At 38.7% G+C, this 21404-nt stretch overlaps 2 protein-coding genes across 1 annotated transcript; both read left to right on the forward strand.

The window, feature by feature from the left end:
* lingo1a (leucine rich repeat and Ig domain containing 1a) overlaps positions 1-21404 on the forward strand; it is a 341266-nt gene that overhangs the window by 219570 nt on the left and 100292 nt on the right.
* On the forward strand, positions 2692-9105 carry LOC133645950 (uncharacterized). Its single transcript, XM_062040876.1, has 2 exons — positions 2692-5586; positions 8953-9105. The coding sequence occupies exons 1-2, from the start codon at positions 2692-2694 to the stop codon at positions 9103-9105; spliced, it is 3048 nt and encodes a 1015-aa protein (XP_061896860.1).

Consider the following 21404-nt stretch of genomic DNA (forward strand, 5'->3'; position numbering starts at 1 on the left):
GCTCCATCGCCCCCATGGCTCGGGCCCCGGTGTCCGTTTGAGTGACAGCCTTCAGTCCCCGCGTGGGAGCACATGAAGGACGAGCGTGCGTGTCAGCGCCGAGGAAACACAGCAAAGTAAATGAATTATTGATGCTTTAAAAACCCATGGAGGCTCGCTCCATTGTTACCTCTTTGATGCTCTTAGTGGGAGAGCCAGAAGGCAGCAAATTGTGGAGTTTAGTCGCTTCTTTTTACTGGCAAAACACCAACGAGCACTGAGACTGCGAAGGTGCCAATCACAGAAATAAAAAGAATAATGTGGTAAAATTAGTAGGATAAAGTCGTCATTTAACAGAAAGAAAGTTGTGATATTGTTAACGTCCCCAGAATAATTTATACAGAATATAATTATTTAGTGTATTTTTTTCTAATAACGCTAATAATGTTAATTGAGTAAAGCTGCTGGAGAAAATAACATTTTGATAGATACAACTTTATATTTTACTGTCATGCAATTTTACTCCTCTCTTGTACAGTCATGGTCAAAAGTTTACATACACTTGTAAAGAACATAATGTCATGGCTGTCTTGAGTTTCCAATCATTTCTACAACTCTTATTTTTTTAAATTGTTAGAGGGATGCTCACTTTAGCCTGAAAGATGTGGGGGAACACAAACAACAACATTATAAATAAATTAACACAAATACATAGCTGAATATGCAAAACATACAACATATACATTGATAGTAAACAATATAATACTCTAATAAATACAAGTCATTTACATAATTAAAAGACAAATATGTAAATGTACACACATTCAGGCCACAAAAATGTTAAATATATCAATTGAAAAATAAATACAAAAAACTATTAATAGATAACATACAGTCGTGGTCAAAAGTTTACATACACTTGTAAAGAACATAATGTCATGGCTGTCTTGAGTTTCCAATAATTTCTACAACTCTTATTTTTTCTGTGATAGAGTGATTGGAGCACATACTTGTTGGTCACAAAAAATATTCATGAAGTTTGGTTCTTCTATGAATTTGTTATGGGTCTACTGAAAATGGGACCAAATCTGCTGGGTCAAAAGTATACATACAGCAATGTTAATATTTGCTTACATGTCCCTTGGCAAGTTTCACTGCAATAAGGCACTTTTGGTAGCCATCCACAAGCTTCTGCTTGAATTTTTGACCACTCCTCTTGACAAAATCGGTGCAGTGCAGCTAAATGTGTTGGTTTTATGACATGGACTTGTTTCTTCAGCATTGTCCAGACGTTTAAGTCAGGACTTTGGGAGGGCCATTCTAAAAACCTTAATTCTAGCCTGATTTAGCCATACCTTTACCACTTTTGATGTGTGTTTGGGGGTCATTGTCCCGTTGGAACACCCAACTGCACCCAAGACCCAACCTCCGGGCTGATGATTTTAGGTTGTCCTGAAGAATTTGGAGATAATCCTCCTTTAGATAAACCTCCTTCATTGTCCCATTTACTCTCTGTGAAGCACCAGTTCCATTGGCAGCAAAACTAGGTACACGTGACTACTTTTTTATCTCAACGGAAAGATATAAGCATCCCAGTGAGAGCAGACATTGTACACTAAGTGATTGTTTTGTAATGTTTATAGTTTGTATATCTTGTTTAGCACTTAGCAATACCGCCACATAATGCTTAGTGTTTCACTAAAGCTGCATCCTCCTTATATTCAGGCTCAATAAAATAAGGATCATTATTTGTCCCAAAGTAGTAGTCGTCATCCCTCACGATGGTTGTTGTAAAGGGAAAAGCGAACGTGATGCGTCTGTGAAATTAATATGCCGCCGTATGCTTAAATTGAGCAAAATATGTTACATTCCATCACAGGTGTCAAACTCAAGGCCCGGGGGCCAAATCTGGCCCGCCACATTATTTTATGTGTCCCGCAAAAGCCTGGAAATAAAGTGCGTTAATAAAATGCTTAATCTGTCCTCACTAAATATATTTGTTATTTCCCTTTTGACAATAATGTGCATGTGCTGCATGCAATTGCATATCTTTTAAAATGCAATATTATCAAAATATTATTTAATGTATTCCAAATCATTTCGGACTGGCATAGCCAGTGACACCCAGGAACAGGCTGGGAGGCAACCAGGAGTAGACTGGTGACGATTGGAGAGACAATTGACAGCTCGGAAAGACGGCGACCGGGGCAGCAAGGGGTAGCATCCCAACCTGCATCTTCCGTGAGGAAGAAACCCAACTAAGCTACAGAACGACCTACTGAGAAATACCCCCAGGGGAACCCGAGAGGGGGGGAGGATGAGTTCCTCAACAGGACGGATCCAACGTTGACGACTTCAGCAAACGGGTTAACGACAATGACAACCGTAAGATGCATCTGTGGCAAGAGCCTCAAGAACGAGCGTGGCCTAAAAATCCATCAGGGTCGAATGAAATGCTTGGTGCAGGAGAGTGACACACAGCGCACAGGACCGAGTCCTGGTGAGACGATGGAGGAGCCCGGCCGGGAGACACCCCACAGAGCCCAGTACCTCCATGTGATAAACCCTCCAGCTCCCAGCAAAGTAATTAAGCAGTCTCGTATCAAGTGGCCTCCTGCAAGCCAACACAAAGTGTGGCACCAATTCGACGAGCACACAGCCAGAATCATCGAATCAATAGCCAAAGGGGATGTCGACAGACGGCTTCAGACCATGACCACCATCATTGTTTCTAATGGAGCAGAGTGGTTCGGTGTGGAAGAGGACAAGCCCATCAGTTCCAACTACACCATGAACCGAAGGGCAGAACAGATCCATCAACTGCGGCAGGAGCTCCGGTCCCTGGCAAGGCAGTACAAGGCAGCATCTGAGGAGGAGAAGGCGCCATTGGCTGAACTCCGGAACATCATTAGGAAGAAACTGACGACCCTACGTAGAGCTGAATGGCACAGAAGGCGCAGGAGAGAGAGAGCCAGGAAGCGAACTGCATTCATAGCTAATCCATTTGGATTTATCAAACAGCTGTTGGGGCAGAAGCGCAGTGGGCGTCTAGTTTGCTCCAAAGAAGAAGTTAACAACTTCTTGAAAAACAACCTGAGCGACCCTGAAAAAGAGAAAGAGCCGGGGCCCTTCAGTGCCTTATTGGACATACCATCTCCTACTGTCAAATTCATCACCAGCGAGCCCACCTGGAAGGAAATCCAGGAGGTTGTTACTGCAGCCAGAGCCAGTTCAGCTCCAGGACCCAGTGGAGTATCCTACAAGGTGTACAAGCGATGCCCGGAACTCCTTAGAATCCTTTGGAGGATCCTGCGAGTGATTTGGCGCAGAGGAACTGTTGCAGACCAGTGGAGGCAGGCTGAGGGTGTTTGGATACCTAAAGAGGAAAATTCCACCAAGCTGGAGCAGTTCAGGACCATCTCGCTCCTTAGCGTTGAGGGAAAGATCTTCTTCAGGATCCTTTCCAGAAGGTTGACTGACTTCCTCCTCAAGAATGCCTACATCGACACCTCGGTCCAGAAAGGTGGAATCCCAGGTGTGTCAGGATGCCTGGAACATACCGGTGTGGTTTCCCGGCTGATCAGGGAGGCGCGGGAGGGTAAGGGAGACCTTGCTGTGCTTTGGCTTGACCTTGCCAATGCGTACGGCTCCATACCCCACAAGCTCGTGGAGACTACCCTGGACCGACACCATGTACCCAAGAAGATCAAAGACCTCATCCTGAATTACTACGGGAACTTCAGGCTCAGGGTCACTTCCGGGAGCATAACATCAGATTGGGACAGGCTTGAAAAAGGCATTATAACTGGGTGTACAATCTCAGTTTGCCTCTTTGCCCTAGCCATGAACATGGTAGTCAAGGCAGCTGAAACAGAATGCAGAGGCCCTCTGTCGAAGTCTGGAACTCGACAGCCCCCCATCAGAGCCTTTATGGATGATCTCACTGTCACAACTACATCAGTGCCCGGCGCCAGATGGATACTCCAGGGCCTGGGAAAGCTCATCTCCTGGGCAAGAATGAGCTTTAAACCAACTAAATCCAGGTCGATGGTTCTGAAGAAGGGAAAACTGGCAGATAAGTTCCGCTTCTTCGTGGATGGCACAGCAATCCCATCTATCACCGAGAAACCGGTCAAGAGCCTGGGCAAGGTTTTCGACTGTAGTCTCAGGGATACTGCAGCAATCCAAACAACCATCAAGGAGCTGCAGACGTGGTTATCGGCTGTAGACAAGTCTGGCTTACCTGGCCGGTTTAAGGCGTGGATTTACCAGCATGGCGTCTTACCCCGGATACTCTGGCCTCTGTTGTTGTATGAGGTTCCTCTGTCAACAGTGGAGATTCTGGAGAGGAAGATCAGCAGCTACCTCCGCCGATGGATGGGCTTTCCACGCAGCCTGTGCAGCACAGCACTGTATGGGAAGACCAACAAGCTCCAGCTCCCCTTCAGTAGCCTGGATGAGGAGTTCAGGGTCTCTCGCACTCGAGAGGCTTTGCTTTATCGTGACTCCAAGGACTTTAAAGTGGCATCAGCAGGCATCGTGGTGCGAACTGGCAGGAAGTGGAGGGCTCAGGAAAGCCTGGAGGTTGCTGAGTCTCGGCTGAGACATAGGGCCCTGGTGGGCATGGTGGCAACAGGCCGTGCCGGGCTGGGAGCCTTCCCCCAACCTCACTATGAGAAGGCACGTGGTAAAGACAAACGCCAGCTAGTCCTGAAGGAGGTGCGTGCAGAGGTTGAGGAGGAACAAACCAGCAGGATGGTGGGTATGCAGCAGCAGGGAGGATGGACAAGGTGGGAGGGTGCACTGGAGAGGAGGGTGACCTGGTCTGAGATCAGGCTGGCTGAACCCCAGCGCATTAAATTCATGGTTCAAGCTGTCTACGACGTCCTACCCAGCCCAGCCAATCCTCATCTCTGGGGCATGATTGACTCTCCAGCCTGTGTGCTGTGCTCCAGGAAAGGCTCGCTGGAGCACATCCTAAGCAGCTGCTCTAAAGCTCTGGGGGAGGGCCGCTACCGCTGGCGGCACGACCAAGTGCTGAAGACCGTTGCTGAAGCCATAGCTAAAGCCGTGGCCAAAAACAACAGCAGCAAACAACAACTTGGCAATAGGAGAATTGCCTTTGTCAGGGCTGGAGAGCAGCCACAGTCACAGCCCAAACCAGCAGCCGGGCTCCTCACCTCAGCATTGGACTGGGATCTTCGAGTGGACTTGGGCAAGCAGCTCAAGTTTCCAGACTATGTTACAACAACTTCGTTGAGGCCAGACATCTTGCTTACATCAGTATCTTCACGGCAGGTGCTACTGATAGAGCTGACAGTTCCTTGGGAGGATCGCATTGAGGAGGCAAACGAGCGGAAGCGGTCAAAGTACCAGAAGCTAGTCGAGCAATGCCGCAGAGGAGGCTGGAGGGCACGCTGTGAGCCCATCGAAGTGGGGTGTAGAGGCTTTGCTGGCCGCTCACTGTGCAAGGTGTTCACACTACTTGGCATCACAGGTGATAGGAAAAGGAAGGCCATCAAGACCACCATGGAGGCAGCAGAGAGAGCCTCTAGATGGCTTTGGATCAGGAGGAGCGAACTGTGGGCCAATGCTACTGGGACACAAGCTGGGGTCTGATCAACCCTGGGTGGGTCACCTGAGGGAGGGGGTATGATGTTGAAAGACCCGAAACCCCCGGTGATCTCAGGCACATCACTGAGGATGTGTCCCAGTGCATCTGAGGATGTATCATACAATCAAAAATATTTTTTGTAAAAATAAGATAAATACTGTACTTAAATATCTGCTTGACTTATGATTTCAAAATAAAATATCAATCAAATTGTAGACTCAAATTGTAGACTGTAAACTTGACAATAGGTTTTACAGTTAAATTTCGCCGGCTGAGTTTTTTTACTGTAAAATCAACTTTGGTACTGTTTTTTTTTCATATACAGTAAGACACTAAAACATTAAAAAACAAACAAAGAAACATTAAAACAAGATTTAACAGTAAAAAAAAAAAAACTGGATGCTGTGTTGCTTAAATTGTACCGCTAAAAACAGTGGTATTATTTTTCCATTCCATTTTTTCAATTGTTTTATATGCTGTAAAAAACACTGCTTTTACTGTAAAATTCTGGTGACTGAGCTGCCAGTTTTTAAAGTAAAATTTAAAAAATGTTTTTGCAGCTTATGTAAAAAAAATATTGTTAATGTATTATATATATACATGTATATTCCTATATTACTCATTGTTAAAAGCGGGCCCTCTGTCAGGTTCAAACACTGATGACATCTATTAAACAGACGAAAAGCAAGGAATCATGCAGAGACAGAGTTAAATGTTGCTCAATTGATGAGAGACGTGTTTTGGGCTGTACTCTAGTTACAGATCCAAACTACGTTCTAAAAGTCCAGCCCACGTGCTTCCTCTATTTATTTGGGAGGTCCCTGGTTACATCGCTGAAGCTGTCGTTGAGGGAAGGGAGTAATCTCGACAGCTCCAGTTAGACACAAAATATGATTATACAAAAATGCAAATGTGCTGACAGTCGTGATATCGCCTTGTCTCTGCTCTGTCTGCGTCACGGTACTCGATGTTCGGCCTTGGCAGTCAGCAGGCCGATTCTGGAAACAAACACTGATACGAGACTGGTTTGCAATCTTTTGGATTGCCAGCTTTGCACAGACAAAGAAAAATAAAATTTCAGCACAATTGATAATAACTTTAGCCACGGCCCTTAAGCATAAGAGTTGTGTGATAATATATACATAATTATTCTAACACCCTCTGAGGGCAACCATAACTGCGATGTGGCCCTCAATGAAAACGAGTTACATTACATATATACTTACAGTACAGTGTGGATTTAAAACATTGAAGGAAGCTGTTAGAATAATTGTTTCTAAATTATCACAAAAACTTTGTGTTACATTGAGAAGCAAAAGCTGTCTTTGGAACCTACCAAAAGTAAGGCTCGTAAAACTCCACTGTGTAGAGGGGGGGGAAGCAAACTGAAGGTATTCTGTGTCTTTCATGTATGGTAATCAACAGTTGTTCTAACCCAAGGACTTCAAAGCGGAGAGGAAGCAGGACCAGACTCCCCTCCAGGCGACCTCTTCTTGAACCTCCTTTTTGGACTGTTTTACGAACGTCTTTTTGAACTCGTTTACGACCTTTTCTGTGAACTCTTTTTTACGACATTTGTCCCTTAGAAACAGCTGTGGTCATGGGGTCGGAGAGAGTCAAATAAAGAAGGAGGAGTACAATCTTTCGCCAGAGCGTGCTGAGATACTGTGCAAGGGTACAGTGTACAGGCGACTCTCCTCATTTGAGTCCAAATTGAATTCTGTCTCTGTTTAATTATTTGCCTCTTGTCTTGTTAAAGGCCTACTGAAATGAGATTTTCTTATTTAAACGGGGATAGCAGGTCCATTGTATGTGTCATACGTGATCATTTTGCGATATTGCCATATTTTTGCTGAAAGGATTTAGTAGAGAACATTGACGATAAAGTTCGCAACTTTTGGTCGCTGATAAAAAAAGCCTTGCCTGTACCGGAAGTAGCGTGACGTCACAGGTTGTGGAGCTCCTCACATCTGCACATTGTTTACAATCATGGCCATCAGCAGCGAGAGTGATTCGGACCGAGAAAGCGACGATTACCCCATTAATTTGAGCGAGGATGAAAGATTTGTGGATGAGGAAAGTGAGAGTGAAGGATTAGAGGGCAGTGGAAGCGATTCAGATAGGGAAGATGCTGTGAGAGGCGGGTGGGACCTGATATTCAGCTGGGAATGACTAAAACAGTAAATAAACACAAGACATATATATACTCTATTAGCCACAACACAACCAGGCTTATATTTAATATGCCACATAACAAACACCTCCCCCCTCCCGTCCATATAACCCGCCAATACAAATCAAACACCCGCACAACACACTCAATCCCACAGTCCAAAGTATCGTTCACCTCCGCAAAGTTCATACAGCACATATATTTCCCCAAAGTCACGTACGTGACATGCACATAGCAGCACGCACGTACGGGCAAGCGATCAAATGTTTGGAAGCCGCAGCTGCGTACTCACGGTAGCGCGTATCCAACTCAAAGTCCTCCTGGTAAGAGTGTCTGTTGTCCCACTTCTCTACGTGTTTGTGTTGCTGCAGCCGGCCGCTAATACTCCGCCTCCCACCTACAGCTGTCTTCTTTGCTGTCTTCATTGTTCATTAAACAAATTGCAAAAGATTCACCATCACAGATGTCCAGAATACTGTGGAATTTTGCGATGAAAACAGACAACTTAATAGCTGGCCACAATGCTGTCCCAAAATGTCCGCTACAATCCGTGACGTCACGCGCAAACGTCATCACACCGAAACGTTTTCAGCAGGATATTTCGCGGGAAATTTAAAATTGCACTTTACTAATCTAACCCGGCCGTATTGGCATGTGTTAAGATTTCATCATTGATGTATAAACTATCAGACTGCGTGGTCGGTAGTAGTGGGTTTCAGTAGGCCTTTAAACAGAAGCTTTTGGATGTTTTTAGAGCATGTTATAGGCGGAATAGAGCGACTCCAATTGGCTCCATTATTAGCTGACTTTTACTAGCCTTTATTTACTAGTTAGAATGCATTGACAAAAAGAGTAAAACATAAAACAATAGGCACCAAGTCAAAAAAACAAAAACAAGTGCAGTTCCCCTTTAAGAGACTTCAGTCCCGAGTATGTGCAGACTTCATCATCTGGGCCTCTCAGGTCTGCTTAGTGATCTGGAAGGAAGAGGACGCTCCCACCCTCCCTCCTTCCGCCCACCCTAAAGGAATAGTTTCACACAGGCTGGAAAGGGGTCCTAGAGTGTAGAGAACAAGCGGTGAAGTGGCAGTGAAGAGTGCACTGGCCATGCGTGAACTGATGCTGATGACATTTACATGTCGCTGTGACGCCTGAATGCCCTCACTTGCTCTGAGGGTCCGTGTAGCAGGGCGGGGGCGCAGGGAAGGAAAGGAAAACGCTTGCGGACGCACAGACGCTGCAGTTTAACACTGCCAGACAAACACTTTACTTGCACAATCCTCTGCCGTGCAGCGTGAAGGAAAGCCTAAGTGACATACGGACACGACAAGTGCGTTAGATAACAAAGACTCGGACGTGGACTTTTGTTTTATTTTTATTTTATTTCTCTCTCTCCCTCTCTCCCTCTCGCCCCCTCTCTCTCTCTCTCTTTCTCTGTCTCCTGGCAATGATGACTCGGCTTCCGGCGAAAAACAATAAATAAAAAAAGTGAAGTTGTTCGAAACCTTTAAACGCCATTCTCAAATGCCATGTTCATCCCACGGGATAAGTTTTCATAAAAGTCCAATTGATCGTTAGATGAATAGAACTTCAACCGCTGACACTATTCTGAACTGATCCGGAATAAATGTGTACAGGAAAAAATTTTAATAGCATTTAACAGGTGCAAAATCAGGCTAAACCACTGTTAAATAAAACTACAATAAAGTAAAATTAATAACATTTTAAACAATAAATGAATACATGTATATAAACTGTCATAAAAGTGTAATGTTTATTTTATTTTTATTTTTTATTTTTTTTCATTTTATTTTTATTGACATCCAGCATCAGACATTCCTATCCATTACATCACATTCACATACATCTTATACCTGTTGTCTTTTCTAAATGTCCAAATAATTTTTGTTTATATCCCAACCATACCACCCACCACCCCCCAGAAAAGAAAGTAACAGCAAAAAAAAAAACAACAACAAAGTAATATCTAGAAATACAACAATTAAATAAACAAAAAATAAATGATAATACATTAATAATAATAATAATCAGAAATTTAAATATATATATACATATATATATATATATATATATATATATATATATATATATATATATATATATATATATATATATATATATATATATATATATATATGTATATATATATATATATATATATATATATATATATATATATATATATATATATAAACAGATACATATATATACATGTATATATACATATACATACACACATATATACACATGTACACACATATATATATACATACATACATATACACACACATACACACATACATACATACATACCTGTACACATATAGGGAGTAATCCTTTTTTTTTTTTGAGCAGTACAATCACTAATTCGAAAAATTAAAGTCAGGTTTATGGGGCGTGACATAATTGACCCAGTATGAAGTAAATGTTTCCAATTTATAATTAATAAAGGCAGTTATCTTCTCCATTTCATATATGTCCATTGTGATTTCCATCCATTGCTTCAAAGTTGGACTCTCTTGGGATATCCATTTCCTAGTAATGGTCTTTTTACAGGCCACCAGTAGGATATTCATTAAGTGTAATGTTTAATGTTTTTTTTTTATACAACTACAAAAAAGTACAACTTTTGATACATAGATTAGCATCTAGTGGTTTTCTGAAGTGTTCCTGAGCCCATGTGGTGATATCCTTTACACACTGATGTCGCTTTTTGATGCATTACCGCGTCCAAGGTCACGGGCATTCAATGTTGGTTTTTGGCCTTGCCGCTCACATGCAGCGATTTCTCCAGATTCTCTGAACCTTTTGACGATATTACGGACCGTAGATGGTGAAATCCCTAAATTCCTTGCAATAGCTCATTGAGAAATGTTGTTCTTAAACAATTTGCTCACGCATTCGTTCACAAAGTCCTTGTTTGTGAATGACTGAGCATTTCATGGAAGCTGCTTTTACACCCAATCATGGGCACCCACCTGTTCCCAATTAGCCTGTTCACCTGTGGGATGTTCCAAATAAGTGTTTGATGAGCATTCCTCAACTTTCTCACTCTTTTTTGCCACTCGTGCCAGCTTTTTTGAAACATGTTGCAGGCATCAATTTCCAAATGTGCTGATATTTGCAAAAAATAACAACGTTTTCCAGTTCGAACGTTAAGTATCTTGTCTTTGCAGTCTATTCAATTGAATATTGGTTGAAAATAATTGCAAATCATTGTATTCTGTTTTTATTTACGATTTACACAACGTGCCAACTTCACTGGTTTTGGGTTTTGTACAAAAAAGTAAAACTTTTGATACATACATGGTACATGTATATAAACGGTCATACAACTGTAATATTTAATTCATTGTTGTATAGTATAACTACAAATAAGTAAAACTTAATACATAGATGGGTACATGTATATAAACTGTCATAAACGTGTAATGTTTAATGTATTGTCGTATTATACAACTACAAAAAAGTGCAACTTTTGTATACATAAATGGTACATGTATAAACTATCATACAACTGTCATATTTAATTAGTCGTTTAATATAACTACAAAAAAGTAAAACATTTGATACATAGATAGTACATGTATATAAACTGTCATACAAGTGTGATATTTAATTTAATGTCGTATAATGCAACTACAAACAAGTAAAACGTTTGATACATAGATGGTACATGTATATAAACTGTCACACAAGTTTGATATTTAACTTATTGTCGTTTGATATAACTGCAAAAAAGTAAAACGTTTGATACATAGATGGTACATCTATATAAACTGTCATACAACTGTAATATTGAATTCATTAGTTGTTTAATATAACTACACAAACGTACAACTTTTGATACATGGATGGTACATGTATATAAACTGTACAATAAAGTAAAACTACTCTCCTTTGAATAAATGTATACAATAGTGTACCTATTAATGTAGACTGTCTTTCACGTATAAAAAAATAAAATATATGTAAACATTGTTATCCATGTACATTGCCATTTATTACTACATCAGCTTATATTTAACTATAGATAATAGTGACATATATATGGATACCTTTGGGGGAAAAGTTGCTATAAATAACTGTGATGCACATGTAAAATAAACTTCACTGGTGTCAAATGAAACTACAATAAAGTAAAACTACCTAAGATCTTTAAGTATACTAATGTGAAATTAAGTGTGTTGTTGTATAAGAAAGTCAAAGAATTTAAGTACAGCTCAGTTCACTGATGTCAAATGAAACTACATTAAAATAACACTACTCTACTTTTAATAGATGTATACAATATTGTAGCTATTAATGTATCATGTCAAGTAAAGTAAAATATATGTAAACATTGTTATCTATGTAGTCTTCATTTATTACTACATCAGCTTATATTTAACTGTATAACTATATATACTAGTGACATATATATGGATTCCTTTGGGGAAAAGTTGCTATAAATAACTGTGATAAAAATGTAAAATCAAGTTCACAGATGTCAAATAAAACTACCATAAAGTAAAACTACTCTACTTTGAATAGATTTATACAATATTGTACCGATTAATGTAGAGTGTCACGTAAAGTAAAATGTATGTAAACATTGTTATCCATGTAGTCCTCATGTGTTACTAAATCAGCTTATATTTAACTATATACAGTATAATAGTGGCATATAGTTTATTGATGTCAAATAAAACTACAATAAAGTAAAACTACCAAATATAATATATGGATACCTTTGGGGAAAAAACGCAATTGATAAACATGTAAAATCAAGTTCACTCATGTTAAATAAAACTAAAATAAAGTAAAACTACCTACCATAATAGTGACATATGTATGGATACCTTTGGTAAAAAATGTTGCTATAAATAATTTTGATAAACATGTAAAATCAAGTTTATTGATGTCAAATAAAACTACAATAAAGTAAAACTACCTGATATATTTAAGTATACTAATTAATAAACTGCCCTACTACTGTAACATTAAGTGTTATTTTATAAGAAAGTCAAAAAAGTAAAGTAAAGTAAGTTCACTGATGTCAAATAATACTACAATAGAGTAAAACTACTCTACTTTGAATAGACATATGCAATATTGTACCTTTTAATGTAGATTGTCATTCATGTATAAAAAGTAAAATGTATGTAAACATTGTTATCCATGTATGTTGTCAGTGATCAGCTTATATTTAACTATATAACTACATATAATAGTGACACATATATGGATACCTTTGGGGAAAAGTTGCCATGAATAACTGTGATAAACATGTCAAATAAAGCAAAACTACCTAAGATAATTAAGTATACTAATTAATAAACTGCCCTACAAATGTAAAATTATGTGTATTGCTGTATATGAAAGTCAAAAAAGTAAAGTAAAGCTAAGTTCACTGATGTCAAATAAAACTACAATAACTTTGAATAGATTTATACAATATTAATGTAGACTGTCATTCACATATAAAAAGTAAAATACATGTAAACATTGTTATCCATGTATGTTGTCATTTATTACTACATCAGCTTATATTTAACTATATATAATAGTGACATACATCTGAATACCTTTGGAGAAAAGTTGCTATAAATTACAGTGTTAAACATGTATAATAAAGTTCACTGATGTTGAATAAAACTACAATAAAGTAAAACTACCTACTATAACAGTGACATATATATGGATACCTTTGGGGAAAAAAGTTGCAATAAATAACGGAGATAAACATGTCAAATCAAGTTCACTGATGTCAAATAAAACTACAATAAAGTAAAACTACCTAAGATATTTAAGTTTACTAATTAATAAACTGCCCTACAAATGTAAAATTAAGTGTATTGCTCTATAGGAAAGTCAAAAAAATAAAGAAAAAAGCTAAGTTCATTGATGTCAAATAAAACTACAATACAGTAAAACTACTTTGAATAGATTCATACAATATCATACCAATAATGTAGACTGTCATTCATGTATGAAAAGTAAAATATACGTAAACATTGTTATCCATGTATGTCGTCATTTATTACTACATCAGCTTATATTTAAATATATATAATAGTGACATATATCTGGATACCTTTGGGAAAAAGTTGCTATAAATAACTGGGATAAACATCAATCAATCAATCAATCAATGTTTATTTATATAGCCCTAAATCACAAGTGTCTCAAAGGGCTGCACAAGCCACAACGACATCCTCGGTACAGAGCCCACATACGGGCAAGGAAAAACTCACCCCAGTGGGACGTCGGTGTGAATGACTATGAGAAACCCTGGAGAGGACCGCATATGTGGGTAACCCCCCCCCCCCCCCCCCCCCCCCTCTAGGGGAGACCGAAAGCAATGGATGTCAAGTGGGTCTGACATAATATTGTGAAAGTCCAGTCCAGTCCACAGTGGATCCAACACATCAGCGAGAGTCCAGTCCATAGTGGGGCCAGCAGGAAACCGTCCCGAGCGGAGACGGGTCAGCAACGCAGAGATGTCCCCAACCGATGCACAGGCTAGCGGTCCACCCGGGGTCCCGACACTGGACAGCCAGCACTTCATCCATGGCCACCGGACCTGTGCAACTCCCCCTCCCAAGGGAGAGGGGAGCAGAGGAGAGAAGAAAAGAAACGGCAGATCAACTGGTCTAAAAAGGGGTGTCTATTTAAAGGCTAGAGCAGGGGTCACCAACCTTTTTGAAACCAAGAGCTACTTCTTGGGTACTGATTAATGCGAAGGGCTACCAGTTTGATACACACTTAAATAAATTGCCAGAAATAGCCAATTTGCTCAATTTACCTTTAACTCTATGTTATTATTAATAATTAATGATATTTACACTTAATTGAATGGTTTAAAAGAGGAGAAATCACGAAAAAAATGACAATTACATTTCGAAACATAGTTTATCTTCAATTTCGACTCTTTAAAATTCTAAATTCAACCGAAAAAAAGAAGAAAAAAACTTAAAAAAAGAATTTATGGAACATCATTAGTAATTTTTCCTGATTAAGATTAATTTTAGAATTTTGATGACATGTTTTAAATAGGTTAAAATCCGATCTACACTTTGTTAGAATATACCTGTATAACAAATTGGACCAAGCTATATTTCTAACAAAGATAAATCATTATTTCTTCTAGATTTTCCAGAACAAAAATTTTAAAATAAATTCAAAAGACCTTGAAATAAGATTTAAATTTGATTCTACAGATTTTCTAGATTTGCTAGAATAATTGTTTTGAATTTTAATCATAATAAGTTTGAAGAAATATTTCACAAATATTCTTCGTCGAAAAAACAGAAGCTAAAATGAAGAATTAAATTAAAATTGATTTATTATTCTTTACAATAAAAAAAATAAATTTACTTGAACATTGATTTAAATTGTCAGGAAAGAAGAGGAAGGAATTCAAAAGGTAAAAAGGTATATGTGTTTAAAAATCCTAAAATCATTTTTAAGTTTGTATTTTTTTCTCTAAAATTGTCTTTTTGAAAGTTATAAGAAGCAAAGAAAAAAAAAAGAATTTATTTAAACAAGTGAAGACCAAGTCTTTAAAATATTTTCTTGGATTTTCAAATTCTATTTGAGTTTTGTCTCTCTTAGAATTAAAAATGTCGGGCAAAGCGAGACCAGCTTGCTAGTAAATAAATAAAATTAAAAAAATAGAGGCAGCTCACTGGTAAGTGCTGCTATTTGAGCTATTTTTAGAACAGGCCGGCGGGCTACTCATGTAAAATAAAGTTCACTGGTGTAAAATAAAACTACCATAAAGTAAAACTACTCTACTTTGAATAGATTTACACAATATTGTACCTATTAATGTAGTGTCAAGTAAAGTAAAATATATGTAAACATTGTTATCCCTGTAGTCATCATTTATTACTACATCAGCTTATATTTAACTATATAACTATACATAATAGTGACATATATATGGATACCTGTGGGAAAAATTTGTTATAAATAACTGTGATAAACATGTAAAATCAAGTTCACTGATGTTGAATAAAACTACAATAAAGTAAAACTACCTACCTTAACAGTGACATATATATGGATACCTTTGGGAAAAAAAGTTGCAATAAATAACTGAGATAAACATGTCAAATCAAGTTCACTGATGTCAAATACAACTACAATAAAATAAAACTACCTAAGATATTTAAGTTTACTAATTAATAAACTGCCTTACAAATGTAAAATTAAGTGTATTGCTGTATAGGAAAGTCAAAAAAGTAAAGTAAAGCTAATGACGTCAAATACAACTACAATAAAGTAAAACTACTTTGAATAGATTTATACAATATTATACCAATATTGTAGACTGTCATTCACGTATGAAAAGTAAAATATACGCAAACATTGTTATCCATGTATGTCTTCATTTATTACTACATCAGCTTATATTTAATTATAGATAATAGTGACATATATCTGGATACCTTTGGGAAAAAGTTGCTATAAATAATTGTGGTAAACATGTAAAATAAAATTAAAACTACAATTAAGTAAAACTACTCTACTTTGAATAGATTTACACAATATTGTACCTATTAATGTAGTGTCAAGTAAAGTAAAATATACACTACCGTTCAAAAGTTTGGGGTCACATTGAAATGTCCTTATTTTTGAAGGAAAAGCACTGTACTTTTCAATGAAGATAACTTTAAACTAGTCTTAACTGTAAATAAATACACTCTATACATTGCTAATGTGGTAAATGACTATTCTAGCTGCAAATGTCTGGTTTTTGGTGCAATATCTACATAGGTGTATAGAGGCCCATTTCCAGCAACTATCACTCCAGTGTTCTAATGCTACAGTGTGTTTGCTCATTGGCTCAGAAGGCTAATTGATGATTGGAAAACCCTTGTGCAATCATGTTCACACATCTGAAAACAGTTTAGCTTGTTACAGAAGCTACAAAACGGACCTTCCTTTGAGCAGATTGAGTTTCTGGAGCATCACATTTGTGGGGTCAATTAAACGCTCAAAATGGGCAGAAAAAGAGAACTTTCATCTGAAACTCGACAGCCTATTCTTGTTCTTAGAAATGAAGGCTATTCCACAAAATTGTTTGGGTGACCCCAAACTTTTGAACGGTAGCGTATGTAAAAATTGTTATCCATGTAGTCGTCATTTATTACTACATCAGTTTATATTTAACTATATAACTATAAATAATAGTGTCATATGTATGGATACCTGTGGGGAAAAGTTGCTATAAATAACTGTGATAAACATGTCAAATCAAGTTCATTGATGTCAAATAAAACTACAATAAAGTAAAACTACCTAAGATATTTAAGTATACTAAAAAGAAAATATACATTTTGTCATGTCTGTGTGATTTTGTTTTGGTTATGTTCGGGTTGGTTTTTGGACCCTTTGTGCACTCTTGTTTGTTTTGTTTCCATGACAACCCATTAGTTTTCACCTGTCCTCATGTCACGCACCTGCCTCACGTTTTGCACTCGCGCACCTGTCACTAATCATGTCACTGTTATTTAAGCCTGTCTTTTTCTGTTGATCGTCCTGGTGACATTATCCTTACTACCTCTGCTCACTTCATGCCATGCTAATTCTGTACCTCCATGCTACCTTTGAAATCTATGCCATAGTTCCCTGCGTTCCAAGTAAGTTTTTGTTTATTGTTCATAGTTTTTTGCCCAAGTGCTAGTTTTGGTTTCATTAGTCAAGTTTGTTCTCCGCCTTTGTGCGCGCCTTTAGTTTGTACCCTTTTGTTTGTATTTTGTAGTTAAGTGTTAAAATAAAAGATGTCCTTACCTTCACGCCTTGCCCGCTCCAACTTTACTTGCATCTCGGGAAAACAAACAACCCATAGTCCAAGTCTTGACACATTTACAACAAAGTAAAACAACTCTACTTTCAATATGTATATACAATACTGTACCTATTAATGTAGTGTATAAAAAATGTAAATAGATGTAAACATTGTTTACTTTACCAGCTAATCAGCGCGCGTGTCCTCAATGGTAAAACCAGTCTAGAAACAAAATATGAATATAGGTGTATGTACATTTTAAAAGACGAAAAACATCTTATTATCCTTTCCCCTCATCGTCTCTTGTATTATTTTCTTCCAAAAGGAGGTGCTTTTAACTGCTCGACACATTTATTATCTGCGCGTAATGAGGACTAATGTATTGTGTTTGTGCTCGACTGGCACCGGCGTGACCCCCGCGCCGCCGCGCTAATGATTCCAGCGCGGTTGCGGAGGCTTGGCAGCGGTAGCCGACAGCCCAGGAGTGGCTCCAATTTACCGTCCGCCATCCAAGCTCGCATGCATCGCACTCACGCCGCAAAGCAGTCGTCAATACCACAAAGCCGTAAGGCTTCAAGCGAGCAGACAGGAAATGGATGAGTGGTCATCGCCTGGCGGACGCATTCATGGATTTATAGCTGGATGGATGACGGCAGAACGCATTTATTGACCGATTGATGAATTCATATGCAGATGGCAGGACGGGTGATAGATATATGGATAAAAAAATTGACGTATAGCTGGATTAATTATGTATTTATTGTATCATATGTTTGTACGGTACCAAATGTATCATAAAACTGTGGAAAGTGGGTAGAGTAGATTGACTGATGAGTTGATTTACTGCACGGATGGGTCAATAAGATTGATGGATTGACTAATGACTCAAGATTGATAGAAAGACAACATATTTGATGTTCAAACTGATAAACATTTATTTTTTTTTGCAAATAATCATTAACTTTAGAATTTGATGCCAGCAACACGTGACTAAGAAGTTGGGAAGGGTGGCAATAAATACTGATAAAGTTGAGGAATGCTTATCAAACACTTATTTGGAACATCCCACAGGTGAACAGGCAAATTGGGAACAGGTGGGTGCCATGATTGGGTATAAAAGTAGATTCCATGAAATGCTCAGTCATTCACAAACAAGGATGGGGCGAGGGTCACCACTTTGTCAACAAATGCGTGAGCAAATTGTTGAACAGTTTAAGAAAAACCTTTCTCAACCAGCTATTGCAAGGAATTTAGGGATTTCACCATCTACGGTCCGTAATATCATCAAAGGGTTCAGAGAATCTGGAGAAATCACTGCACGTAAGCAGCTAAGCCCGTGACCTTCCATCCCTCAGGCTGTACTGCATCAACAAGCGACATCAGTGTGTAAAGGATATCACCATGTAATGGCCATAGGGGTCCATTGTTATATATATATATATATATAATAAATTGCCAGTCACAGTTAACTTGTGCTCAGCTGGGAAAATAAATATATATATATACTTATTATGTCATCCATTTACTTATTATAAACTGTTACAGGCGTATTTAATAATCATGTTAATATTAAATATGTACGTAAATAATATGTGGGGATATAAAAGGCATCCGGTTCTATTAGACCGGGCGGAAGCAGAAAGTGACGTCACTAACCACCTGGAGCACCTGTCAGGCGCAGTGTTTTTTGCCACGGAGCCACTTCTTGGAATAATCCGCCTTTTTGACATTTTTGGTGTGCTTTCCATTGGCCTGTGGAGAACCGGGAGAACAGAGACTCTTTCCAGGAGGACTTTGAGTTGGATGCGCAGTCTCGGTACCGTGAGTACACTGCTGCGGCTTTCAAACATTGCATCGCTTGCCCGTACGTGCATGTCACGCTACGTGCATGTCACGTACGTAACTTTTGGGACTTTGGGGAAATATATGTGTTGTATGAACTTTGGGCTGTGGGATTGAGTGTGTTGTGTGGGTGTTTGATTTAAATTGGCGGGTTATATGGACGGGAGGGGGGAGTTGTTTGCTATGCGGGATTAATTTGTGGCATATTAAATATAAGCCTGTTCGTTTTGTGGCTGATAGTTATACATGTCTTGTGTTTATTTAATGTATTAATCATTCCCAGCTGAATATCAGGTCCCACCCGTGACTCCTTAAATGCGTAGTGGCAAAGACACCCGGGGAACTTGGGTGCGTTTGTTACAACCACATGGGCTCAGGAACACTTCAGAAACCCACTGTCAGTAACTACAGTTGGTCGCTACATCTGTAAGTGCAAGTTAAAACTCTCCTATGCAAGGCAAAAAACGTTTATCAACAACACCCAGAAACGTCGTCGGCTTCGCTGGGCCTGAGCTCATCTAAGATGGACTGATACAAAGTGGAAAAGTGTTCTGTGGTCTGACGAGTCCACATTTCAAATTGTTTTTGGAAACTGTGGACGTCGTGTCCTCCGGACCAAAGAGGAAAAGAACCATCCGGATTGTTATAGGCGCAAAGTTGAAAAGCCAGCATCTGTGATGGTATGGGGGTGTATTAGTGCCCAAGACATGGGTAACTTACACATCTGTAAAGGCGCCATTAATGCTGAAAGGTACATACAGGTTTTGGAGCAACATATGTTGCCATCCAAGCAACGTTATCATGGACGCCCCTGCTTATTTCAGCAAGACAATGCCAAGCCACGTGTTACATCAACGTGGCTTCATAGTAAAAGAGTGCAGGTACTAGACTGGCCTGCCTGTAGTCCAGACCTGTCTCCCATTGAAAATGTGTGGCGCATTATGACGCCTAAAATACCACAACGGAGACCCCCGGACTGTTGAACAACTTAAGTTGTACATCAAGCAAGAATGGGAAAGAATTCCACCTGAGAAGCTTCAAAAATGTGTCTCCTCAGTTCCCAAACGTTTACTGAGTGTTGTTAAAAGGAAAGGCCATGTAACACAGTGGTGAACATGCCCTTTCCCAACTACTTTGGCACGTGTTGCAGTCATGAAATTCTAAGTTAATTATTATTTGCAAAAAAAAAAAAAAAAAAGTAAGAGTTTGAACATCAAATATGTTGTCTTTGTAGTGCATTCAATTGAATATGGGTTGAAAATGATTTGCAAATCATTGTATTCCGTTTATATTTACATCTAACACAATTTCCCAACTCATATGGAAACGGGGTTTGTAAAAAAATAGAGTAAGATCAGTGATACTAAAGACAGTATGGCCAACCAAACAATACAGACGCCATGACTGCTACCAAGGACGTGCATGCAATTGCTGTCGTTTTGACGTTAGTTTTTCCGATGAAGTAAGCCAAATTAATTTGTCTATACATAATTCTCAACACACCCCGTCAGGCAAAAGACATTGATACAACGTTGATCGTACATACATGTCCTTTAAAACCGACTTTCAAACAACGTTGCAAAATAGTTGTGTTTGTAGATTGAGACAGCGTTGGATCCACGTTGTTGGTTGGGAAATGACCCAATTTCAATGGCCAAATCAACGTCACTACCTGACATTGAATGAACGTTGTCAAAAAGCATGTTGTTTCAACGTTGTATTTGTGTTGTAGAATATTGGTTGGGAAATGACCAAAAATCAATGGTCAAATCAACGTTACAACCTGACATTGAATAAATGTAATCAAAAAGCATGTTGTTTCAACGTTGTATTTGTGTTGTAGAATATTGGTTGGGAAATGACCAAATATCAATGGTCATAGCAACATTAGAACCCAACATTGATTAAACTTCGTCAAAAAGCATGTTGTTTCAATGTTGTATTTGTATTGTGGAATATTGGTTGGGAAATGACCCAATATCAATGGTCAAATCAAC

Source organism: Entelurus aequoreus, linkage group LG03 (genome assembly GCF_033978785.1).
Source record: "Entelurus aequoreus isolate RoL-2023_Sb linkage group LG03, RoL_Eaeq_v1.1, whole genome shotgun sequence".
NCBI classification, from domain to species: domain Eukaryota; kingdom Metazoa; phylum Chordata; class Actinopteri; order Syngnathiformes; family Syngnathidae; genus Entelurus; species Entelurus aequoreus.

Bases quoted from the DNA above. Each gene is read 5' to 3' on its own strand.
- LOC133645950 (XM_062040876.1), top strand. From the start codon at position 2,692: ATGACCACCATCATTGTTTCTAATGGAGCAGAGTGGTTCGGTGTGGAA. The intron at 5,587-8,952 runs GCTGGGGTCTGA...GGGTCCGTGTAG, and splicing joins CCAATGCTACTGGGACACAA to CAGGGCGGGGGCGCAGGGAA.